Below are 19985 nucleotides of genomic sequence, written 5' to 3'. Positions count from 1 at the left end.
TTACATTCATGAGCTTAGAATTTAAAAAAAAGCAAGGTATCTCCTCAAATTTAAATTTGATAAATGCTTGATTATACATTCGGTTGTCTTTTGGTTGAAGAAAAGGATTGCCCGTGTTTTCCGTTCCCCCACCCTTCTCATCCATCTTTTCGGTCTTTCAGCAGGCCCGGTACAATCGTGGCTGAACAAGTCTGAGGCTGTTTGTCAAAATTTAAGTATTCACTCCTTTTTCGGTGAAAATGATTCTTGGAGATATTAAATCTTTGGATGCCTACCTCGCAGACCACAGTTATGTGGACGGGTAAGCGAACTACTGTTTCGAAGAAATGTACCACGTGTCGCGGGGGCCATTCCTCGTTTCTTAGGGACAACCGGTGTCCTAAATGTGTCGTTATTCATTGGAACCGTTATCTTATGCATGTAAACGTGTCATTTAACTTCGAATATTTGAGTTCTCCTACGTTCTAAGTCCGCAACACTGCTCTCAGGTAAATTAAACTTGGTATCTGGAAGTATGTGTTGTGTATCTTGTCGAGGACGCCCTATGTCATTTCTGAATAGGTACTCCTACACCGCATTGCTTGGTAAAATGATCGTTCGGATGATTTTTGGCCAGTCTCAGTGTTAAATGAATCACAATCATTTTGTAATATTGATTGTCAGGCTCTCCGGTGTTTTCTTGTTGACAAATCATATTCTGCAACGACTGGAGAGGAGTGATTGATTTTCTTTAAATTATTTTCAAACCTGTTTTTATGTACAATGGAATGCTTATTTCATTTTCTTTACTAGCATTTTTCAGCTTGATAAGGTGTTTTAAAATATTTTGTTGACAGATACGTGCCGTCACAATCTGATGCTAGCCATTTTGAAGCTATTACTAAGCCACCAACAAATGCAACGCCACATGCTTTAAGGTGGTACAACCATATTAAATCCTTTGGAAGTGAAATTAAGAATTTCACAGGGGAGAAAAAGATTACGAAAACACCAAGCAAGCCTGAACCTTCCAAACCAGCTGCCAAGGATGACGATGATGACTTGGACCTGTTCGGTTCGGACGATGAAGAGGTATTATGAGATATTTCGAATTTTAACTTCGGCTGTTGTGTATGAAATTATGCTTTATGCCAAAAAAATTGCCATATGTTTGCACCATGGTAGGGAGAATATTATTTTTGGCATGGACGTCCATACTTAAAGTGCACTCGGAGCGTAGTTTTATATTTATTACTATCCCTGAACCCAAAATTATTTTCGTTGTGAACAAAAATTTTGCGAAGAATTTGCACGGGGTTGGCGAGTGCCTTGGCTCCATGTAGGCTTTGAGTTGGAGCAACCATTAAGGATGTTAAGACAACTCGGGTCATTTTTGTATTGGGTTTCTTGGGGTATAAACTGTAACCTGGTGCCACTTAGAGGATCATACCACCGTTATGTATGGGACATGATACCAAATTTTACAACTTTTAAGTAAATTTTTCCGCCCCTAATATTTATAACAATTATTAAGTGTAGGCCTTAACTGTTTAATCATTTGCTCTGATGGTTGCAGAAAGAAATGTCTGTTATGTATGGGACAAGCTGGGTCAACCTCTGTTTTAGCTCGTGTTATGAAAAATATTATTTCAGCGCAACTACAATTTTTAATGTTGCTAATTTGTTTCATGTGCCTAAAGGCCTGGTTACACGGTGCATTAACCCGTACGGGTTAATGTCTAAATGTATGAACGCGAGACTGAACAGAAAAATTCACCGTGTAACCACCCCAAAATGTACAAATGCATGAACGGAAAATAGAACCTGTTCTAATTTCGTCCATGCATTCGCACAAGTTGATAACAGTGCCACCTGGTGGGAAACGACACAATTAGTTGTCATCTGCAGGGCTATTCAGTAACTCTTTACGCGTATTTGTACTATATCGTAAGAGCTTGAATCATACCACAAACTCACCATTTACACTAATATTCATATAGAATATCCCTGTATGTATGCCGGGCATATCAAGATTATGCCTATGGTATCTTATTGGTTGTATTATGCCGGAACAAAACAATCGATGAGGTTATAACAGTTTTCAACACGGCATTTGTGAAATACAACGGCTATCATATACGACTAATAGAACGCATTTAAACATTATTTATATCATACGAATTAACGACAATTCTACCTTTTATACGTCTGAGGTGGGAATGCACTGGTCCACCACAAAAAGACGACTAACATTAGCAAATTCATAAATCAACCAGATCTCTAAACCAACATCTTTTCCATCAACAGCAAATATCTTCTTAACTTTATAACCGTCCCGGACAAAAGTAGAACAAATTATTAAAAATATCTACCCTCATACATCATCTACACTCAGTGAAACAGATGACAGAAAAATGTCTAGTAAACACTGCTTAAAAACAAGATGCGTCAACAAATTTTCAGCCTAAGTATTAACTTTGATAACGTTTTGATATAAATAGAGTACTATTGAGATAACATTAAGCGAGCGATAACGATAAATATTAAATATAAATAAATATTACTGGCATGAAATGAAACAACTTTGGCAACTACAATGAACACCACTGTTTACACGGCAGCGCAAATATATTACCAGTATGTGAAATTTCCTGGTCCTACAGGAAACAACGAAAAGGGAATTATTTTCTGGTAGGTATCGTCTGCTTCCTACCTAATGATACTGTTTACACATTTAAATTTTGTGCACCATAAAGGGAATAAACAAAAACTAAACGTCTCGCGTTACGAGAAAATGTGTGAAATCTTGAGCGAACGCATGTACCATGTAACCGCTCATTCATGCTTTTTGTTCACGCAAACGTCCATGAATTCAGACATGCAAACAGACACACATTCATACATTAACCCGTACGGGTTAATGCACCGAGTAACCACGCCTTTAAAAAGGGTGCTTCAAGTACATTTGTTCAAAATTGTCAACAAAACATTTTAAATTAAGTTACAATTTTTTAATCTAGTGTTACGAATGGGACATTGGCCACTTGTTAAAAGTAATGGAAAATTAATAGATAATATGGAGAAAGAAAAAATACAAAAAAAGTGGTGGTGATTATTCAGTTTCTATGCACGCTTCTTTTAGGTATTATTTCTTTCTAATATTACCAAAACCGTAAAAACTGAATACGAAAATTATAATTTTTCGTGGCGGAAAAGCCAGTAAATTAATTATAAGTTGGAATAACTGGAAAATAATTTTTCCATAATAAGTAATTATTTTTGGTGCTGAAAATGTTTGTAATTATATGAAAAACAATGATGCAAGTATTTTCTAAATCGGATGTAAAATAAGGTGGTTATCATATATCTTAAGTTAGGACTACTTCCTGCAAATGCACCACGCGTAGTGATTCCTTGTTTAAACTGCGAAATACAAATATGCCAAGCTGGGTTTGGGTTGGGTCGGGCAATGGTATTTATATAAATCACAGTATTTAGGACTTGCTCGGGCCAATAAGCAGTGCACATGCAATGGACCTGGGAGGTGGGTTGGGTTGCGCGCAGCAGAAGCAGTGCTGAAGGCTTGCTTCCTTTAAGAAAGTTCAAGAATCTGCATATATATTTAGCGGAAGCTGGCCTTTGGTGTGGCTTCCGCAGAGTGTTACCCAACCCACCCCTAGGTCCTTCGACTGTACACTTCTTATAAGCCAAATTTCAATAGCCATTTACTCACATTTAAAATAAATTAGAAGCATGGCTTACAAGGAGAAGTCGCCAAAGTGATGTTCAGGATCTGGATGCGGATGTTATTTTCTAAAACTATATAGGTAAGGTAGAAAAAGTGTCACGGCTTTCTTCCACATAGGCCCGGGTTCGAGAGATATTCGCATGTAAAGATTTCGCGCAGCATCAGGTCCCTCGAGTAAGCCCCTCCTCTCACCTACGGCCGTACTCTGCTTATGTATAGTGAATTAAGTATACATAAGTGTATAATACTTCACGTAGTCCACATGTGATTCTGACCTGGGTCCCCAAGTAGTATTAGTCACAAAAATAACACTTGCTGTAATCAGTCATGCCCTGGAACATGAGCAGTGCTGGCTGTAGGTGATTGTAGATTCTAGTGCCACGTCTAATTGAGAACAACTATCCCGGTGATTTTCACACCTGAGGTCTACCTCACACTGAGACAAAAGAAACTAAGTTCCTCCTTTCTGCTTTGAAGAACAATATGTATATTGGGGAGGCAAAATCAGATAATGCAAATGATTTAAACAGTCACGTCTTACCATTTCACTCACTTCACTTTTTATAACCTCTCCCCTACCCCTCTGAACCTCAACTTGCACACACTTGTTATTTTCTGTTTGCTGCAATGCATCATTTCTACAAGTGGCGCATCGAGGGGGGGGGGTTGGGGGATAAACCCCCCCAGAGCTCAGAGAAATTTTCAAGTTTAATCCATTTAACTTGATTGAATTAACATTACTTGTAAAAAATTAATAAAATATCCCTCCAAAAGCCGTAAAACTCACCATTTTGAACCATTTATCATTAAAAAAAATTCTGGGGGAGGGCCCCCCGCCTCTCCCACTTCCCCTGGAGGGTGTTCCATACCCCCAAACTCCCCACTATTAGTTGCGCCTAGAAACATCCTAGACTTAATTCCTAGCTGCACCCCTGCTTTCTACCACAGTCCTCTGCTACTTTGTGATCTAGTGACATAAACATAATTCCTGTCCGTTCTACCAACCAATGCATCATGCAACACCTTGCCTATAAATTCATGAGTGCTCTGAGCACACTTTTTAGTTACAGTAGACTCTCGTTATTATGAAGTTCGTGGGACCGAAAAACCGAGGGTTTGTAATAACGAAGTTCTTAGGAACGTGTCTTTCAGGAATCATTGAAAGAAAAAGAAACATACTTCGTCAAAAATTCTTGTCTCTTCTATCTCCCACACTTAAAATCTTAAGAGTCTAGTGAATAATATACGTGATTAAATTATACACAAGTCCTCAATATATGATGAAGATGCATTCTGAGACCTTGCTCATTAGTTGATAGACCTACATAAGGCATCGAGGAGAGTGGTTATCCTGCAGAATTCAACACTGCATCATAATATTGCGTTAACTCACGATTGTGATGAACTGATCCAGCTTGCAATGCAGCTGGAGCCGAAAACATCGCTGTCCACGGGAAGGAAGAATGGGCAAAATGCTGAACAGTTCCTGGCTTCACACCGGATTAAATGATACTTTGTTCAGATTATGCCCAAAGTGCAAGTTCCTCTACGCCACATCGTGTCGCATCGGCAAACTCAGAAGGCACCAATTTTGAAATTTCGGGCACGCTTGAATTTTTCGAATGTTCATATCTCTGAAAGTTCGTAAATCCAATTTGTGTAGGAAGAGGACTAACTGTACGTCCAATTTACAAGCATTAATGGGTCACTATAATTCCACAGGAATGAAGCTTATTACATGATGTTGCGTGTATATTATAGTACTTCCTACTGAAGAAAGAACCAAAATTGATCCAAAATTGATTTGAGCGATGTGGAGGGGATGGGGTTTAGATGACTGAAATTTTGGGAACCCTCTCGCCAACTTGGCCACTTGGTTTTGTGACAGTTGAACAGCTAGCTAGCCGAGTGTCTCCGCGCATAGTCTCTCCGCCGCATGGAAGTAGACGTATCTCAAGGCAACATGGCGGTCTTCGAGATTGGGAAATGGATAATATTTATGGAAGTGTAGAGCACAGAGATTAGTGAGATTTTGTCTCCAAAAACCTGGAAGTATTCGAATATTTAAAAAAAATTGATTTGGTTACTAATTAGAGCAATCTCATGTAGTAGCGAGATAATCCGGCGAGTAAGAATTGAAAGGTACATTTTTATTCCTTGGCTTTTTGAGAATATCGTTTGTTCTTCATGGTGTTTCAACCCATCAAAATATGTCAGAGATTTTGTTTTCAATGAAAAACGTAACTCCCGATACATAAAAGAATTAATGTCCTACTTTTTCCAATTTAAATATTTCTGGAAGAAGGTAAAATGTTTTTAACTTCAACGCCATGAGGTTTTCCGATAAAGCCTTGTCCCTCTAATTTTTTTCTTAAATAAATCCACATGGAATGCAAAAGAAAAAATATGCAATGCCCATTTCGTGAAACATTCTGTTTCCCCTGGATTTTATGAAAACTTGTGATCTTCGCTTTAGATAAATGTGTATTTCCTTCCCGGATTTCACAGTAATCATCAAGTGGAGAATCTCAGGGGGGAAATTTCTTCTTCCTGGAGGCTGCAACTGGACATAGGGATGACGAAGACGCGTGTCATGGTATTTTAGGCATTTTTACAATTTTCATAAAAATAATGCGTACGAAAATATGTGTCAATTTATGTATTACTACTAAAGTAACCTACTGATTAAGGTAGGTTTGTAATGAGTTTTTATGCAACATTCTGGCTATACTTCCTCCTTTCATGGATTTCCTCTTCAATTCACTATGAAATTCCTTTCCATCAAATCTCTTATTTCCTTCCTATCTCTCGTTTACCAAAAATTCTCTCCTGTAACACAAATTTCTCTCCTCTCGTACTATGTCCTACACTTCGTCGTACCTCCTCGTCTCCGTCCGCTTCACTTTCTTGGTTTTTGTCCACCTACTTTTATCTTGTGTCTCAATCGTAGCTCGTGAATCTTTACGAACCGCATAAATAATTAACCAATTTATTTTTATTTATCGGTGGAATCCTCATTAAAAGCATATTTTACATTTCAAATAAATAAGGATAAAGTAGGAATCCCATTTAGGCCTTGCCTGTAGGATACCTCAAGACAAATGACAATACGAATTGGAAAAATTAGTAAGAGACCAGATACGAAACATAATAAATGCTTGAAAAAATAGCAATTTTTATTAAATTTCAACCTGTCGTGCAAAAAAATATATTGAGCATTAAACGCACTATTAACAAATTATTTTATTTGGATTTTCTTCATTAAGTTACCATTTATTTAATCTTTAAAAAAAAGATGTTAAACTATTTGATTCTCATATACAGTGTGTCCTCGTTTAACGTCGTCCCGTTTAACGTTGTTTCACGATAACGTTGTCCAAAAATTGAAACCCTTTATCATTTAACGTCGTTATTGCTTCGCGATAACGTTGTTCAAATTATGCGCGGCGAAAAAAAAATGAATGGCGAATAGAATGCAAGCGCATCTGATGTATAGTAAATATTACTATATTAATGCGATTGGTAATTTTCGTTCGACAGAAAAGGTTGGCGTGGGTAGCGTATGTTAAATATGCATCTGAGCGAATAATTATCGCCTCATTTACCCATTATCCGTATATTTTTGTGATGCCAACAGAAAAAAATGTCCACGAAGAAGAGGCTATCCTGGTGGTTCTTCAGACGTGAAGAAAAAACGGCGATATTAGAACAAAAACTTGGTATTATTAAAAGAATTGATGAAGGTGCAACTGCTGGAGAGATCGGTCGAGTTTTAGGTTTGCAGGTCGAGTTTTTACAATTAAAATTTCTTCTGTTACTGAAAATATCGATGTTTCGCCATTAAAATACTTTCTTTTTAGTTTTTATATTTCATTTAAAAATGCCTTCTTCCCAACCTTTTCGTTATGAAAATTCGTTTCGTTTCGAATGAATCGTTATCATGCTGAAGTGAATAATCGGTAATGAATGTTTCACGAGATTTCCGCCGGGTTAAAGAATTCATATCATCACGAAAATTGACTCGCCCTTCATCCTCGTGCTTCCGAGTGTCAGATTCAGATTTTTTCATTTTGGCCTGATTCATGTGTCTCCCGATTGGTCACGAAGTCTGCTTAAAGTTACGGCTCCGGTAATTGGCCTCCTTGGATTCTCGCCCGGGAAATTCTGGATTCTTCACGAAGAAATGGATTGTTAGGATCATGGCTAGGAACCTATTTAATTTTTTTACATTGTTTCTTATGGGAAACACTGCATCGTTTAACGTTGTTTCGCTTAACGTCGACTTTTTCAGGAACGAATCAACAACGTTAAACGAGGACTCACTGTACTTTCTGACCATCAAGAAAATAATTTTGTTTTACATGGACAAATGAGCGTTTGAACGGTAAAATTTGGCGTCGGCAAAATATAAATATTTGTTGGTCTTAAGTTTAATACATTGGTTTCAGATTCTTCTTAAAGTTTATATCCACTTATGGGGTAGAAAATTTTGGATACTTTGAAAAGGAAATGGTGACGTAAAGGGAGAACTGTAAATCTACAAATTTATAGGGAAGAACGGTTCAAATTATATTTTGTAGCAATCGGTCTATTGCTTTGTGGAGAATCAGCATCCAACTGCTCGAATTTTAATACCCCTCACCAGCAGGTTATCAAGTAGTTTAATTATGATTGCACTAACACATTATTAATAGTTTTAATAAATTGTGGGTAACATTTATTGTAAAAGGAGTAAAATGTCGCGTGGGTACTTTTAAATTTCCTAGAAATTTGGCTAACTTAATTATGACTTTAGTCTTCTTGTGAGTAATCCTCATGCCATATTCATCGCATCTCTTGTCTAATGCATCCACTATAGCCTTCAGGCCTCTCGCTGACTGGCTAATCAACGTCTGATCGTCCGTGAACCTTACTGATTTTACATCATTCCTCCCACTTTTACTCCAGTTCCCAACTCATCCCACGCTTCTCATGCCATCACCTCAGCATATACTCTAGAAAGCAATGGATATAGTGAACAGTCTTGCCTTACTACTCGGCCAAAGCTTGCCCTTCCAGTTTCTCCGTCCACCACCTTCACTTGCGCAGTCTGGGCCGTATGAAGATTACAAATGAGTTGCCTATCCCTCCAATCTACCCCTATTTTATTGAGATCATCCATCAACTTTACCCAGTCCACTCCATGAAATACTTTTTCAAAATCCACGAAGAACACAAACACAACCTGATTATAGTCTAGGTTCCTCTTCACCAGCGACCTCATTACCGCAGTTGGATCTTCACTTACCTTTTCTGAATCAAAACTGATCTTCGCCCAAGTAATTGATAGTCCCTTTCTCTGTTCTTGTCTTAAATATCCTTAGTACCACTTTATCCTTATTGTCCACTGTCGCGAAATCCTCCCACCAAGACCCTTCCTCATATATGTTGCGTACTAGTTCGAATAACCTTCTCTTACCATTCTAACCTAGATTATTCTGCAGCTTACATGGGATATTATCCACCCACACCTTTCCTAGGTTTCATATCAGGGAGAGCTCCCTCGATTTCCATGTCTTAGAAGCGGCCTCTTCCTTGGCTCAAGATTATGCTACACCACTGCCCCTTCTACATGTGAAATCTTTCCTGCCTGTTTACGCTGTCATGCAGATCCTCCTCTTTCCCCATCCATCTACTCTGAACCTCGGTTGGCTCAGTTAGCATCCTTCCATTTTTATCATTAATTTTTGACATGGCTTGTCCTCTTTTGCCGCCAGATAGCAACTTCACCTTGACGTACAACTCGTCTATCTCTCGTTACTTCTGAATCTTTTCCATTTCCTCGCAGTCTCTCCTTGTTTTCCACTAATTCTTTCTCTCTTCTTGGTTTCTCACCGTAATGCATGATTAATTTTACTTAGAATTTTCCCTGTACTGTGTCTACATTCTTCCACTTCCATATCACCGCAATTTCTTTTTTAGTTTCCTTCATTATCCAGGTTTTCTTTACCGTTCGAATCTCCAGAAGTTTCTGGTAATCTCTCCTTATATTCCCATTAAAGTTTTAATATTCTATTTGTCTTTTGAATGTTACGTTTCGTTTCATTCACCTTAGGGAGAATGTGCTAGATTTTTTGCCATTCCTAAACGTCTGCTTTACTATTATGTGGTCTTTCTGGTGTATCTCCGTATCCCTTGAACTCTTCCTGGTGGACTTTCGCACTTAAGGATAATTGGACCAGGCCTTTGTGATGAATAACTTGTTTCTCCTGCAATATTTTATAGATTTCTCTCCCCGATCGTTTCACGTTCCCTGATCCAAAATCTCCTATTTCGTAGCCCTTCCTCCCTCCCCGACTGAGGCATTATAGTTACCCATCATTACTTGATTTTTTAAACCAGGGATTCCACTTATTATTACCTCGTCTACTTCTTTCTCCATATGAATTCTACCAGCATTATATGGGCAATTTCTGCGTCAGATTTTGTTTTTGTTGGTCTGTGGAGTATCTTCTAGATCTGTATTTGTAGCATCTCCGGAGTCACTATAAATACAGTAGAAGATCGATAATCCGGAATGCGTGGGACCAGACCCTTTCCGGATTAAAGATATTTCCGGTAAATAGATCTGTTCCCTGGATGCAGGCAACACTGCAATACGGAAAATATTTTTTTCCGGAACGTGCATTGGCATCAACAGAAATGATGTATTGCTGAGTAAGGGATCAAGAAAAACTCAATAAAATTCATGATGAAAGGCGTGAGAATCTTGGATATTTATTGAATATATATTATGGTGAGAATCTTGGATATCTATTTGCCATCTGTGATTAAAAAAAGGTTCAAAACATTTGAAAATATTCTTCGTCCGTAAATCGCAGAGGTACTCTTGATAAGGCCAACTGTAAATGAAATAAATATGGCAAATAATATTTTTACAATCCGACTGGAATATCAACATTTTGCCTCTCCGTATTTTTCAACATACAGCTATCGCAAATTCCATGTCGTTTTCACGACTACTAGCATACATTTATCGGTAATTATCAAATCCTCCGATCGGAGGTAATCCCACTTCGAGTACGTTACCGTAAATAACAATCGAATTTGAATGTTAATTCTTCAATTTAATATTAATAGTCGCAGCTAATCTTTTAAGGGCGGAAAACGCGAGTATTTTGGAAAATCTACTTGGCATTAACTTCATAAACAACGCGTTCCCTAGCGGCATGAATCCCGAAAAATTGAAAAAATTGCTTACCATTACGTCCATTGGATATTTATTTGCCATGGGTGGAGTGGCACGCAGTATCTGTGGCAGCAACATCCGCGCACTTGGTTGTTGGTGCGTTCTTCATGAGGTCGGTAAGTTTGACCTGTTTCCAGCGGCTGCGTCTCTCTTGTATTAAATTGTTTTTCAACCTATGCATGTGTAATACCTCCATATCGTTGGAAGAAGAGGGCCTCTGCTCCAAGTACTTTATGAGTTTTTCTGCATAAGTGATTGCGTCCGACGTAGTAATTTTCTCCTCATCAGAGCTGCAGTCACTGTCGGTCACGTCTTCATCAACTGTCGAACCCGTGACTGCATCCATTATCTCTCCATCGGTCAAGCTTTGGTACACTGGGGCATTATTGTCGCAGGCATTCCATTCTTTTAGATCTTCATCACTTATGTCGGCATCCAGCTCTTTCACAAAATTTATAAAATGAGAAACGGGATCATTCGACGGACCCTGGAAGCCATCAAATTCTGGTATGTCATCAGTTTCCTCACAGCGGTTTTGAAAATCCGGCAGCAAATTACTCCAACATCTTTTCAAAACCTGGGGAGTAACCTTATCCCACGCTTCGGCAATACACCATACTGCATTTTTAAGGGTAAATTCCTTCTTAAATTCTTCATAGGAGAAAGCAGTGTCACGGTTGATGATATTTTTCATAACTTCACTTCGATAGTGACACTTAAGGCTATTTATTATCCCCTGATCAAGTGGCTGGATTAGAGCAGTACAGTTCGGCGGCAAAAAAGACACTATAACATTCTCCTCGACGAGAGTTTCTGCTGGAGGATGAGCAGGGCAGTTGTCCAACAACAATAAAATTTTTGCATTTTCAGGCAGTCCAAGAGCCTTGAAATTTTTTCGGACCTCTTTGACAAAGTTAGTATGAAACCATTCCTTAAATAATTCTTGCGTAATCCAAGCTCGCTTATTGGCTCTGTAAATCACAGGAAACTGGTGTATACCCTTAAATACGCGTGGTTTTGCACTTTTACCGATGACCATGAGCTTGCATTTATGGCTCGCGGCAGCATTGGAACAGGCTGCGATGGTGACCCTTTCCATTGATTCTTTCGCTCCGCTCGCAGTCTTTTCATCGCGGCAAACGAATGTATTTCGGGGAAGACAGCGCCAGAACAATCCAGTCTCGTCCATGTTGTAAATCTGATCCGGTGAAAGATTATGTTCATCCACCAACTTTGCCAGCTCATTGACGTAATCTTCCGCAGCATCGTGATCTGCTGACAGTTTTTCTCCGGTAACCTTCAGATATCGAATGCCATGGCGCTGTTTAAATTTTTGTAGCCACCCTGTCGTATATTCGCACGGTGACGTGATTTGTAATTCCTTGTGGAAATATTTAGCTTTTTCAATTATTATTCCTCCGGAAATTGGAACTCCTTCACTTCGTCGCTGCCGGAACCATTCGTATACCACCTTATCCACTTCATTGTTACTCGGCCCCCGTATATTTCTTCTTTTGGAAATTCCGGCCAACGAGTCAGACTCCGAAACGAACTGCAAAAGTTTTTCTCTCTGTCCCTTAATGTCATAAATGGTCGATTGCCCGACACCATACTCCTCACGAAGCTTTAACACACTAACACCTCGATCCAATTTTTTCAATAACTCCACTTTTTGTTGAAGGGAGAGAGTTTTCCTCTTTCTCTTGGATCCGATCGCTGCTTCCATGACCAATAGAGATGAAAATCAATCTATTGCAGGGTTATTCACTTAACGACACAAACTGCACAACGCTATCTGATGGCAAACGCCTTGTTACTGAAGCTGAAAAGAACTGACAACGAGACCCACGGAGTTACATTATGTTGCGAGAACTATTTCACGTGACCGACAAGGCGTGTCATTGGGACATTGTGAGTCATTTTTGACCTGCGGCGAATACAATGTCTTTGGGAGAAGGGTGGAGTGGTGCAGTCGACGTTTTCGACCAGTCCGCATGACTCATAGGGAGAGTCTTAGGGCCTCGCGGCGGGGGTCGCCCGCCCAACGACCAACTCGAGAATGCAATGCATGGTGGCCTTTCATTTTTCTCTTGGATTTAATTATCGCAATCTCAGGTTCAACCGCGGGTCATTAGGAAGGGTTAAATATGTTTTGAGAACATCTACTTGTGAAAAGGGATTGCCATATCCAATATTAAAACTACTAAAGGGCTCCCGCGATTGAAGCAACTGGTAATTTCGCTCGTAGATTTTCAAAAAAGGCAAATTTCTGATCGGAAAATAGTGCTTTCACCAGGGAATATGCCAGCTGAAAAAATGTGTTTTAAGCAATACGTTGATTCTCACTGCTGCAAAATGAGCGCATGCAGATTAAAGACGTCGATAGAATTCCTCTTCCTGACGGTCGGAGCTCATTGAGTGAAAAAGAAGGCAATCGTAAGAAAATAAGCAGTTATCATTCATGTTCCTTACAGTTTTATTTTAACTGCAAATCTCCTCGGATTAATTTGAAGTAATTTTGGGCGTGCGGCGCGCACAATGTAAACTTCAATCCACTTTCATCCCTCTACTGAAGTCCGGAAAGTTCGAGGAATATACATGGTACGTTGATTCCGTGAAATCTTTTGCGCGAAATCACTACATCTAGGGATCCCGGATCACGAAATGAAATATTTTACAGAAAATAACGGCAAATTAGTTGACTATATCTCTTGGGATTAGCGAGAAGACAGCCAGGCTCTGAGACGGCGATTTAACCACTTAGATAGCCATATTTTCGGCGATGCAACTTAAAAAATAGAAATTTTGAAAAACTCCGGGAAAACCTTCCGTTGTTTAGATCATTCCGTTAAATAGATTTCCGGATTATCGATCTTCTACTGTATTATCAATTTGTTCATTACCATGTATTACAATGATGCCCGCAATGAGATGGATAAAAATATTGAGTTATCAGTGCCAGCAATAAAATAAGTTTCCAACAAGAGTGCTATACCACTTCACCAATGCTTTCTTCATGAAAAAATATGCTTTCTCTTCTTTGCATTTTACTTGCATATCTTATTTTTTCATCTGTTAATGCAATAGGCATGGTGGTACTCTGTCAAGAAAATTTTTAAATCCATTTTCAAATGCAATCCCCGATAGAAGTCTTTCATGTGAAAACTAACGAAGCATATCTATCTCAAAAATTAATATTATGATTCTTTTTACTATTTTCCTTTTATAAAATGCTACAGAAAAATTAATTAATAAGTATCGATGTAGATGGACTCAATCATTTTGGCTATTTTCAGGCCGTATATCGTTGGTGGACGTTGTTGCCAATTTTAGAATGGGCGTGAATGTTCACATAATCTATGTGTGCATAAAAAGTTAGTTGTTTAAATGTTATTTTTATAGGTGAATATGTTCCTTTGCTCTTCTGGAGACGATTACTTATTCTGCCAAAGCTTTCAGTTCGAGACGTGAGTAAAAAAAATATAGCGTTAAAAAAGATGCTTTTTGCGGCGTATTTACTGCAAATATTGGCTTCGCAGGTAAATCGACGAAATTGTGAACAAGAAGGTGGACATGTTTTATTAATAACAAGAGCGTATAAATGAAATTCTAGAGTAAGGAAGGGCTGTCAGAGGTGGAAGACCAAGTGGCAACATCAATGGACACATGAACATCAAGTCAGTCTTCCGCCGCCTACGGCCTAAGACCCTGTGATGTGAACCATAGTTATTATACTCTAAGATGTGAACGAGCGGTTCAAGATACGCTCATATTAGCTACCCTGTTTTAGCACTTGCGTGATTTGAACTTGTATCGTCTCTGAGGAAGCGTCCAGTGCAAGCCTATATTCCAATGACTTCTATCCCAGATTAAAAAATTCTTCGGGCAGTTCCAATGCAAGATTATTATATAAGATTATTGCGATTGCGATTATTAAGAGTTCCAAGATCTAAGATTATTGCGATAAAAGAAATAAACATTTGTCATAACGATTTCATTCTAATTTAACCAGAAGTCCTTCACTCGATACCCGTAAAAATGTAACATTCAAATAATGTTACATTTTCACGGGTATTTGTTTCAAATAAACAAATGGCCATTTTTTCGGTTTATAAGGCTTAGTTGATAATGATGGAACTGCGAGCGAAATTGTAGTAAAAACAAAGGGTCTGAGGATTGACGAGAGATAAATTGGACAGTGGGTAGATGAGAATCAAATTATCACATTTTTATGCAGCAAAATACAAAATATGCGGTGTTGCGTAGATTGAGATGACACGAGTGCGGAATCCTTTCCTCATTCGTGCATCCTGTTGCCACTTTCCAGAATTATGGATCCCTGAATCAATGATATAGTGTGCGATATGATATTCTGTTTAAGTTTAAAATAATGAGAGACACTAAGCTAGTCCTAAAATATTTTATCTATCTTTAAGTATCCAAAAAACGACACTCATTTCACTGAAAAATTATATCATTATCTTGTACGTGGGAATCATGAATAGTACAAGTTGTCCATGAGTTCTTGACTTGCACGTTAGAAAAAACTTCAATTACTGAAAATTGAAAATTTCGGTAATAGAACACATGGATTTAAATATGCACGCTGGTACACGATGCGTCATCTATGACGTGACACGAACTAACAAGAATTATATTAGTTACATAGTTTTAGGCATTTAAACTAATGAATTTCTTAAAAATAAACATTCGAGAATCATAAATGTAAAGCTAATCTTTCATTTTAAGCAGAATTAATATAATTTATCTTATTTTTCGTATAAAATTATGGCAAGGAAGATTACACCGATGAGAGGAAAATTTTGCTCTCGAAATGAACTGATGTATCAGGGTACAATGCAGTACTGAAGTGGATATGAACTGACCAGGGTCATTTGTAGCAATCCTCCCCACTGTGAATTAACCGGTATTACCGATAGTAAATGTACGAAGTACATCTCCACGCATGTAATGTGGGAAATGCATCTTGGTTGTATTCATATGTCTTTTTGTAATAACTTCGGAACTAAAGATTCACGGAAAAAATCATCCTGGTATGGCAGTATTTTGGCAATAGGATCATGCATTGTTAAATAGTATGTGGTGTTCTGCGCGTCTACCGTGAATCAATTACTGTCCCTGAGTGTGTTGTTGAACTAGATTAAAATTTGGCTCCGAATTGCGTATGACACATATAAAAGCAACCCTCACGTAGCAAGAGCAATACCATAACATTCTACTCGGCGGCTGCCGGCAAACTGAAGGCAACAGACTCCGTGCAAGCGCTTTCCCCCTCCATTTCCCCTTCTCCCGCACGCTGAGACTCGCTCAGTGGCTGAGAGCGATGTGAACGGGAAAATGTTGCTGCCGATGAGAACGCAAAAATAGCTTGCAGAGGTTCGCATAGATTGACTTAGTGTCGCTATTATTAGGAGTATATTAAAATGGCATGGATTTATATGAAGACAAAAGATTATCGTTTAAAAAGAACGTAAAAAAAATTGGGTTCCATTATCATACACGCCGTAATAGGCAGCCAATTTTGCTGAATAAAGTGTACTTCCGTGGTCAATATTGCAGTGTGAAAAACGAGAAATGAAAAATTACGACGATCTTTTCAAATATCGATGTTTCTTCTTCGTGAGTAAGCATTCAAATGTTTTGTGCATAGAATAACAGAGGCCTCAGACGAATCTGCCTAGACGTCTGCAGCGTAGTTTTTGGTCAAGGTATCCGGGAGCCTTAAGCATTTAGTTTTAGACATAAGCTGTTTGCAAAATCATTTTTAAAGTTGCTGTCTGTCAAGAAATATGCTGAAGGAAGAAATTTATCTACTTTATGCTACGTACAGGACAATGAAACATTTGTTTTTAAGCACAATGTTTTATGCACAGTTTATTTTATAATTGTAAAATAAATAAAACTTGGTGAAAGAAACTCTTATTTGGTTCTATATTTTAATGTTAGTATAATGAAGACAGATATATACTATACTATTTATTTAAGCTTTGGCTTGGCATGAAAATTGTAATTTTTGAACAGCTGATGAAGAGACAACTGTAAAGCTAGGTTAACTTCATATTGTAATGTTTTTAACTTAAATTCCTAGTAAATATTCTTAATATAGTGTTATAAGAGGACAGTAATGGCATAATAAATTAAATTTAAAAGACTATTTTTTTTCAGAAGTTACCCATTTTTATGGAATGGACCGAAGAATGATTCCAATCAGTGTCTAGCTGATCTCCTCAGGAAAGTTCTAAGCTACTTTCAGAGTTAAAATCGATAATTTCTATATGAGATGCTTGATGAAGTCTCCTTTAACTGGCAAAGCTTTAACGCATTGCTCCACGAGGCCCAATTTTATATATTTATTTTATATACAGATATGGAAATATAATGTTGCTGAATGAAGAATGTTTTTGTTTTTTTTTCCTTTCGATGTGCCAAATGATTTTAAGTGGCTGCGATATAGGGTCTCTGAGGATGGCCCATTGAATGAGCAAGTGGGAAAGTTTCATCCACAATTTTATTCTATTCATTGCAGGATGCTGAGGCGGCGAAGATCCGAGAAGAAAGGTTGAAAGAATATGCTGCTAAGAAATCAAAGAAACCTGCTCTTATAGCTAAGTCTAGTATTGTATTAGATGTCAAACCTTGGGATGATGAAACTGACATGAAGCAGATGGAGGAGAAAGTCAGGTCTATTCAGAAGGATGGTTTAGTATGGGGTGCCTGTGAGTATCAGAATTTCCCCAAGTTTATTAATGATGTCAAATGTGCTTGTGATATTTTATTATTGCTTCATAAATTTTTCTCTTGCTCTTATAGCTAAATTAGTTCCATTGGCCTTTGGTATCAAGAAGCTCCAGATTATGTGTGTGGTTGAAGATGAAAAAATCTCAGTTGATCTCCTTACTGAAGAAATTCAGGAATTTGAAGACTTAGTTCAATCTGTTGATGTAGCGGCATTCAATAAAATATAATTTTGTACGTACAGGAAATAATAAAGTGATATCTTTATAAAATGTCTGGAATTACATTTCACTTTAGCTTTTCACCAGTAACTTATAATCTTCTTATTCTGTATCCTCTTTTTGAAAGCATTTTTATAGTATTTGTACCATAGTGGGCAATAATCTCTAATTGCAATATCTATTAACAATTTCATTGAAAGTGGTTTTTAAATATTTAGATGGGTGATTCTGTTTCTGCTGACAACTGACTTAAAAGGAAGCCAGTGATCTGTGAGGTGTGTTATACCTGTGTTTATAGGGCATTATTGAATCCCAATTGAGTGATTTTTCTTAAAGTGAATTTCCTCTTTTGGTGATTATATATTGTGACGGAACACGAAACGCCACAGTAACATCAGAGCGTGTTTATTGAAGGTGCTATGGAGAAGAAAGTCAACATGCTGCTTCAAATTAGCGCGAAGAACATTGTGTTTAATGTTCTTCGTTATTTTCAACGAGAGAAGGAATTGGGACTAAAGGAGTAGGTATACATTGTTTAGCCGCCGGTCCCAAAATATCTGTGGCCACGTATGAGTCACACCTTTTCAGTGAGACACTAAGGTGGATATGTACATCTGGTAACGTTGAAGTCGCTCCTGCTCTCTCTCTCTCTCTCTCTCTCTCTCTCTCTCTCTCTCTCTCTCTCTCGGTACTACCCCTTCAGCGAGGCCCTCGGAGTGTGTCCGGGATCTCACAAAAGCTCACCTGCAGAGATAAAGTAAACATAATAAGTAGGCATTAAATAATACATTGACGTCGTGCCTTCATGTATTTCTCTATGACCCATTCTAATTTTTTCTTAAATAAGCTAGCTAACTCTTGCCCATTCTCAAGACGTGCTCCCACTTCTTTCCCAAATTAGGGGTATCTCACACTGGCTGGTGCAATTATAAATGCCGCACATTTTGTTGCTCATGAACTTCTATGTTTTTCATCATAATGCTATTGATATTCGGCTAAACGGTATTGTGTTGGCTGGCTATCGTTTCACACGAACAAACATCTTAAGGAACCGATCACCTCCATTCGGCCATGGCACCTAATTTAGTGGTGCCACCTGGATTCCCTTCCAGATGCCAATATATGTGAATGGTAATGTTGCCACGAGACGAGACTTGCGTCAGTCCCGTTCTTCGCACTCTGGTATCGTTTCATGAACCCCAGTTTCGTCTCTGACAAGGCTCATCTCGTTACCTCCGAAAGAAATTTTGCCTTTAGATTTAGCAACATAAATAGCGGTTTTTTGCGTACTTAATCGCCGAATCGGTACCACGAAATAGGAAAGTCATTAATATAAATTTTAAATATGTCCTGATCCGAACACCAATTACGTCAATGATTGTAAAATCATTGATTTTATTGATAATCAATAAACTCGTGACATAAAACGAAAAATTTCTACAAAGGGAATATAGACACAAATTTACTACAGAGAAATCAACAGAAGGCTTATGAAAATAAACGTTAAAAAAAGTGTTAACCCCTCAAGTGCAGCAGGCATTTAATCTAATCCCATCCAAGCAGCCGGATGAGATTTAGATGACTTTGCCTTTTTTAGCATGCTATCATTCAATAGTTTGACTTTCATGATATATGATCAGTATTGTCGAAGATAATTGTAAAAATGTGTTACATAATGCGCTACTCTGTGATAATTTTTCAAGCAATTTTAATAAATATTTATTGTTTAATGTATCTCGTTCTCTGAACTAATGAATAAATTTTCAGTTTTCAAAGATTGAAATTTAGCTTAGATCAAGCTGCCAGATATCTAGCATCCCATGCATTTTTTCTATAGACATGATTTATTTTAGTGATATGGGGTTGAAAATTTCATAACAAATTGGGTATTTTCGATAGGATTACCCATTTTGCCTACTTGATAAATTGCAACTTCGCCCATTTCTTTGAATTTGTTCTATTATTACCGAATCATTTCATATAAGTACGTAAGTTCTGTTGTTTCTAACGTCAAGATGAAAATATTCAATTGACTTTACCTTAGTAATTCTGC

At 37.9% G+C, this 19985-nt stretch overlaps 2 protein-coding genes across 2 annotated transcripts; one reads left to right on the top strand and one right to left on the bottom strand.

The window, feature by feature from the left end:
• Window positions 1–99: 99 nt before the first annotated feature.
• On the top strand, window positions 100–17983 carry LOC124171327 (elongation factor 1-beta'-like). The gene is made up of 4 exons (XM_046550476.1): window positions 100–301; window positions 837–1071; window positions 17503–17692; window positions 17787–17983. The coding sequence occupies exons 1-4, from the start codon at window positions 240–242 to the stop codon at window positions 17939–17941; spliced, it is 642 nt and encodes a 213-aa protein (XP_046406432.1). The 5' UTR covers window positions 100–239; the 3' UTR covers window positions 17942–17983.
• Window positions 10500–12354, bottom strand: LOC124171325 (jerky protein homolog-like). The gene is made up of 2 exons (XM_046550473.1): window positions 10968–12354; window positions 10500–10608 (listed from the first exon to the last, which is right to left on the bottom strand). The coding sequence occupies exon 1, from the start codon at window positions 12142–12144 to the stop codon at window positions 10987–10989; it is 1158 nt and encodes a 385-aa protein (XP_046406429.1). The 5' UTR covers window positions 12145–12354; the 3' UTR covers window positions 10500–10608; window positions 10968–10986.
• Window positions 17984–19985: the final 2002 nt, after the last annotated feature.

This window comes from Ischnura elegans, chromosome X (assembly GCF_921293095.1).
Source record: "Ischnura elegans chromosome X, ioIscEleg1.1, whole genome shotgun sequence".
Taxonomy (NCBI): Eukaryota; Metazoa; Arthropoda; class Insecta; order Odonata; family Coenagrionidae; genus Ischnura; species Ischnura elegans.
Note: the sequence above shows the minus strand (reverse complement) of the source record. Positions and strands in the feature narration are given on the sequence as shown.

Coding starts and splice junctions, on each gene's coding strand:
- LOC124171327 (XM_046550476.1), top strand. CDS start 240: ATGATTCTTGGAGATATTAAATCTTTGGATGCCTACCTCGCAGACCAC. Junction 1,072..17,502: donor TCGGTTCGGACGATGAAGAG/GTATTATGAGAT, acceptor TATTCATTGCAG/GATGCTGAGGCGGCGAAGAT. Junction 17,693..17,786: donor TGGTTTAGTATGGGGTGCCT/GTGAGTATCAGA, acceptor TTGCTCTTATAG/CTAAATTAGTTCCATTGGCC.
- LOC124171325 (XM_046550473.1), bottom strand. CDS start 12,144: ATGGACGAGACTGGATTGTTCTGGCGCTGTCTTCCCCGAAATACATTC.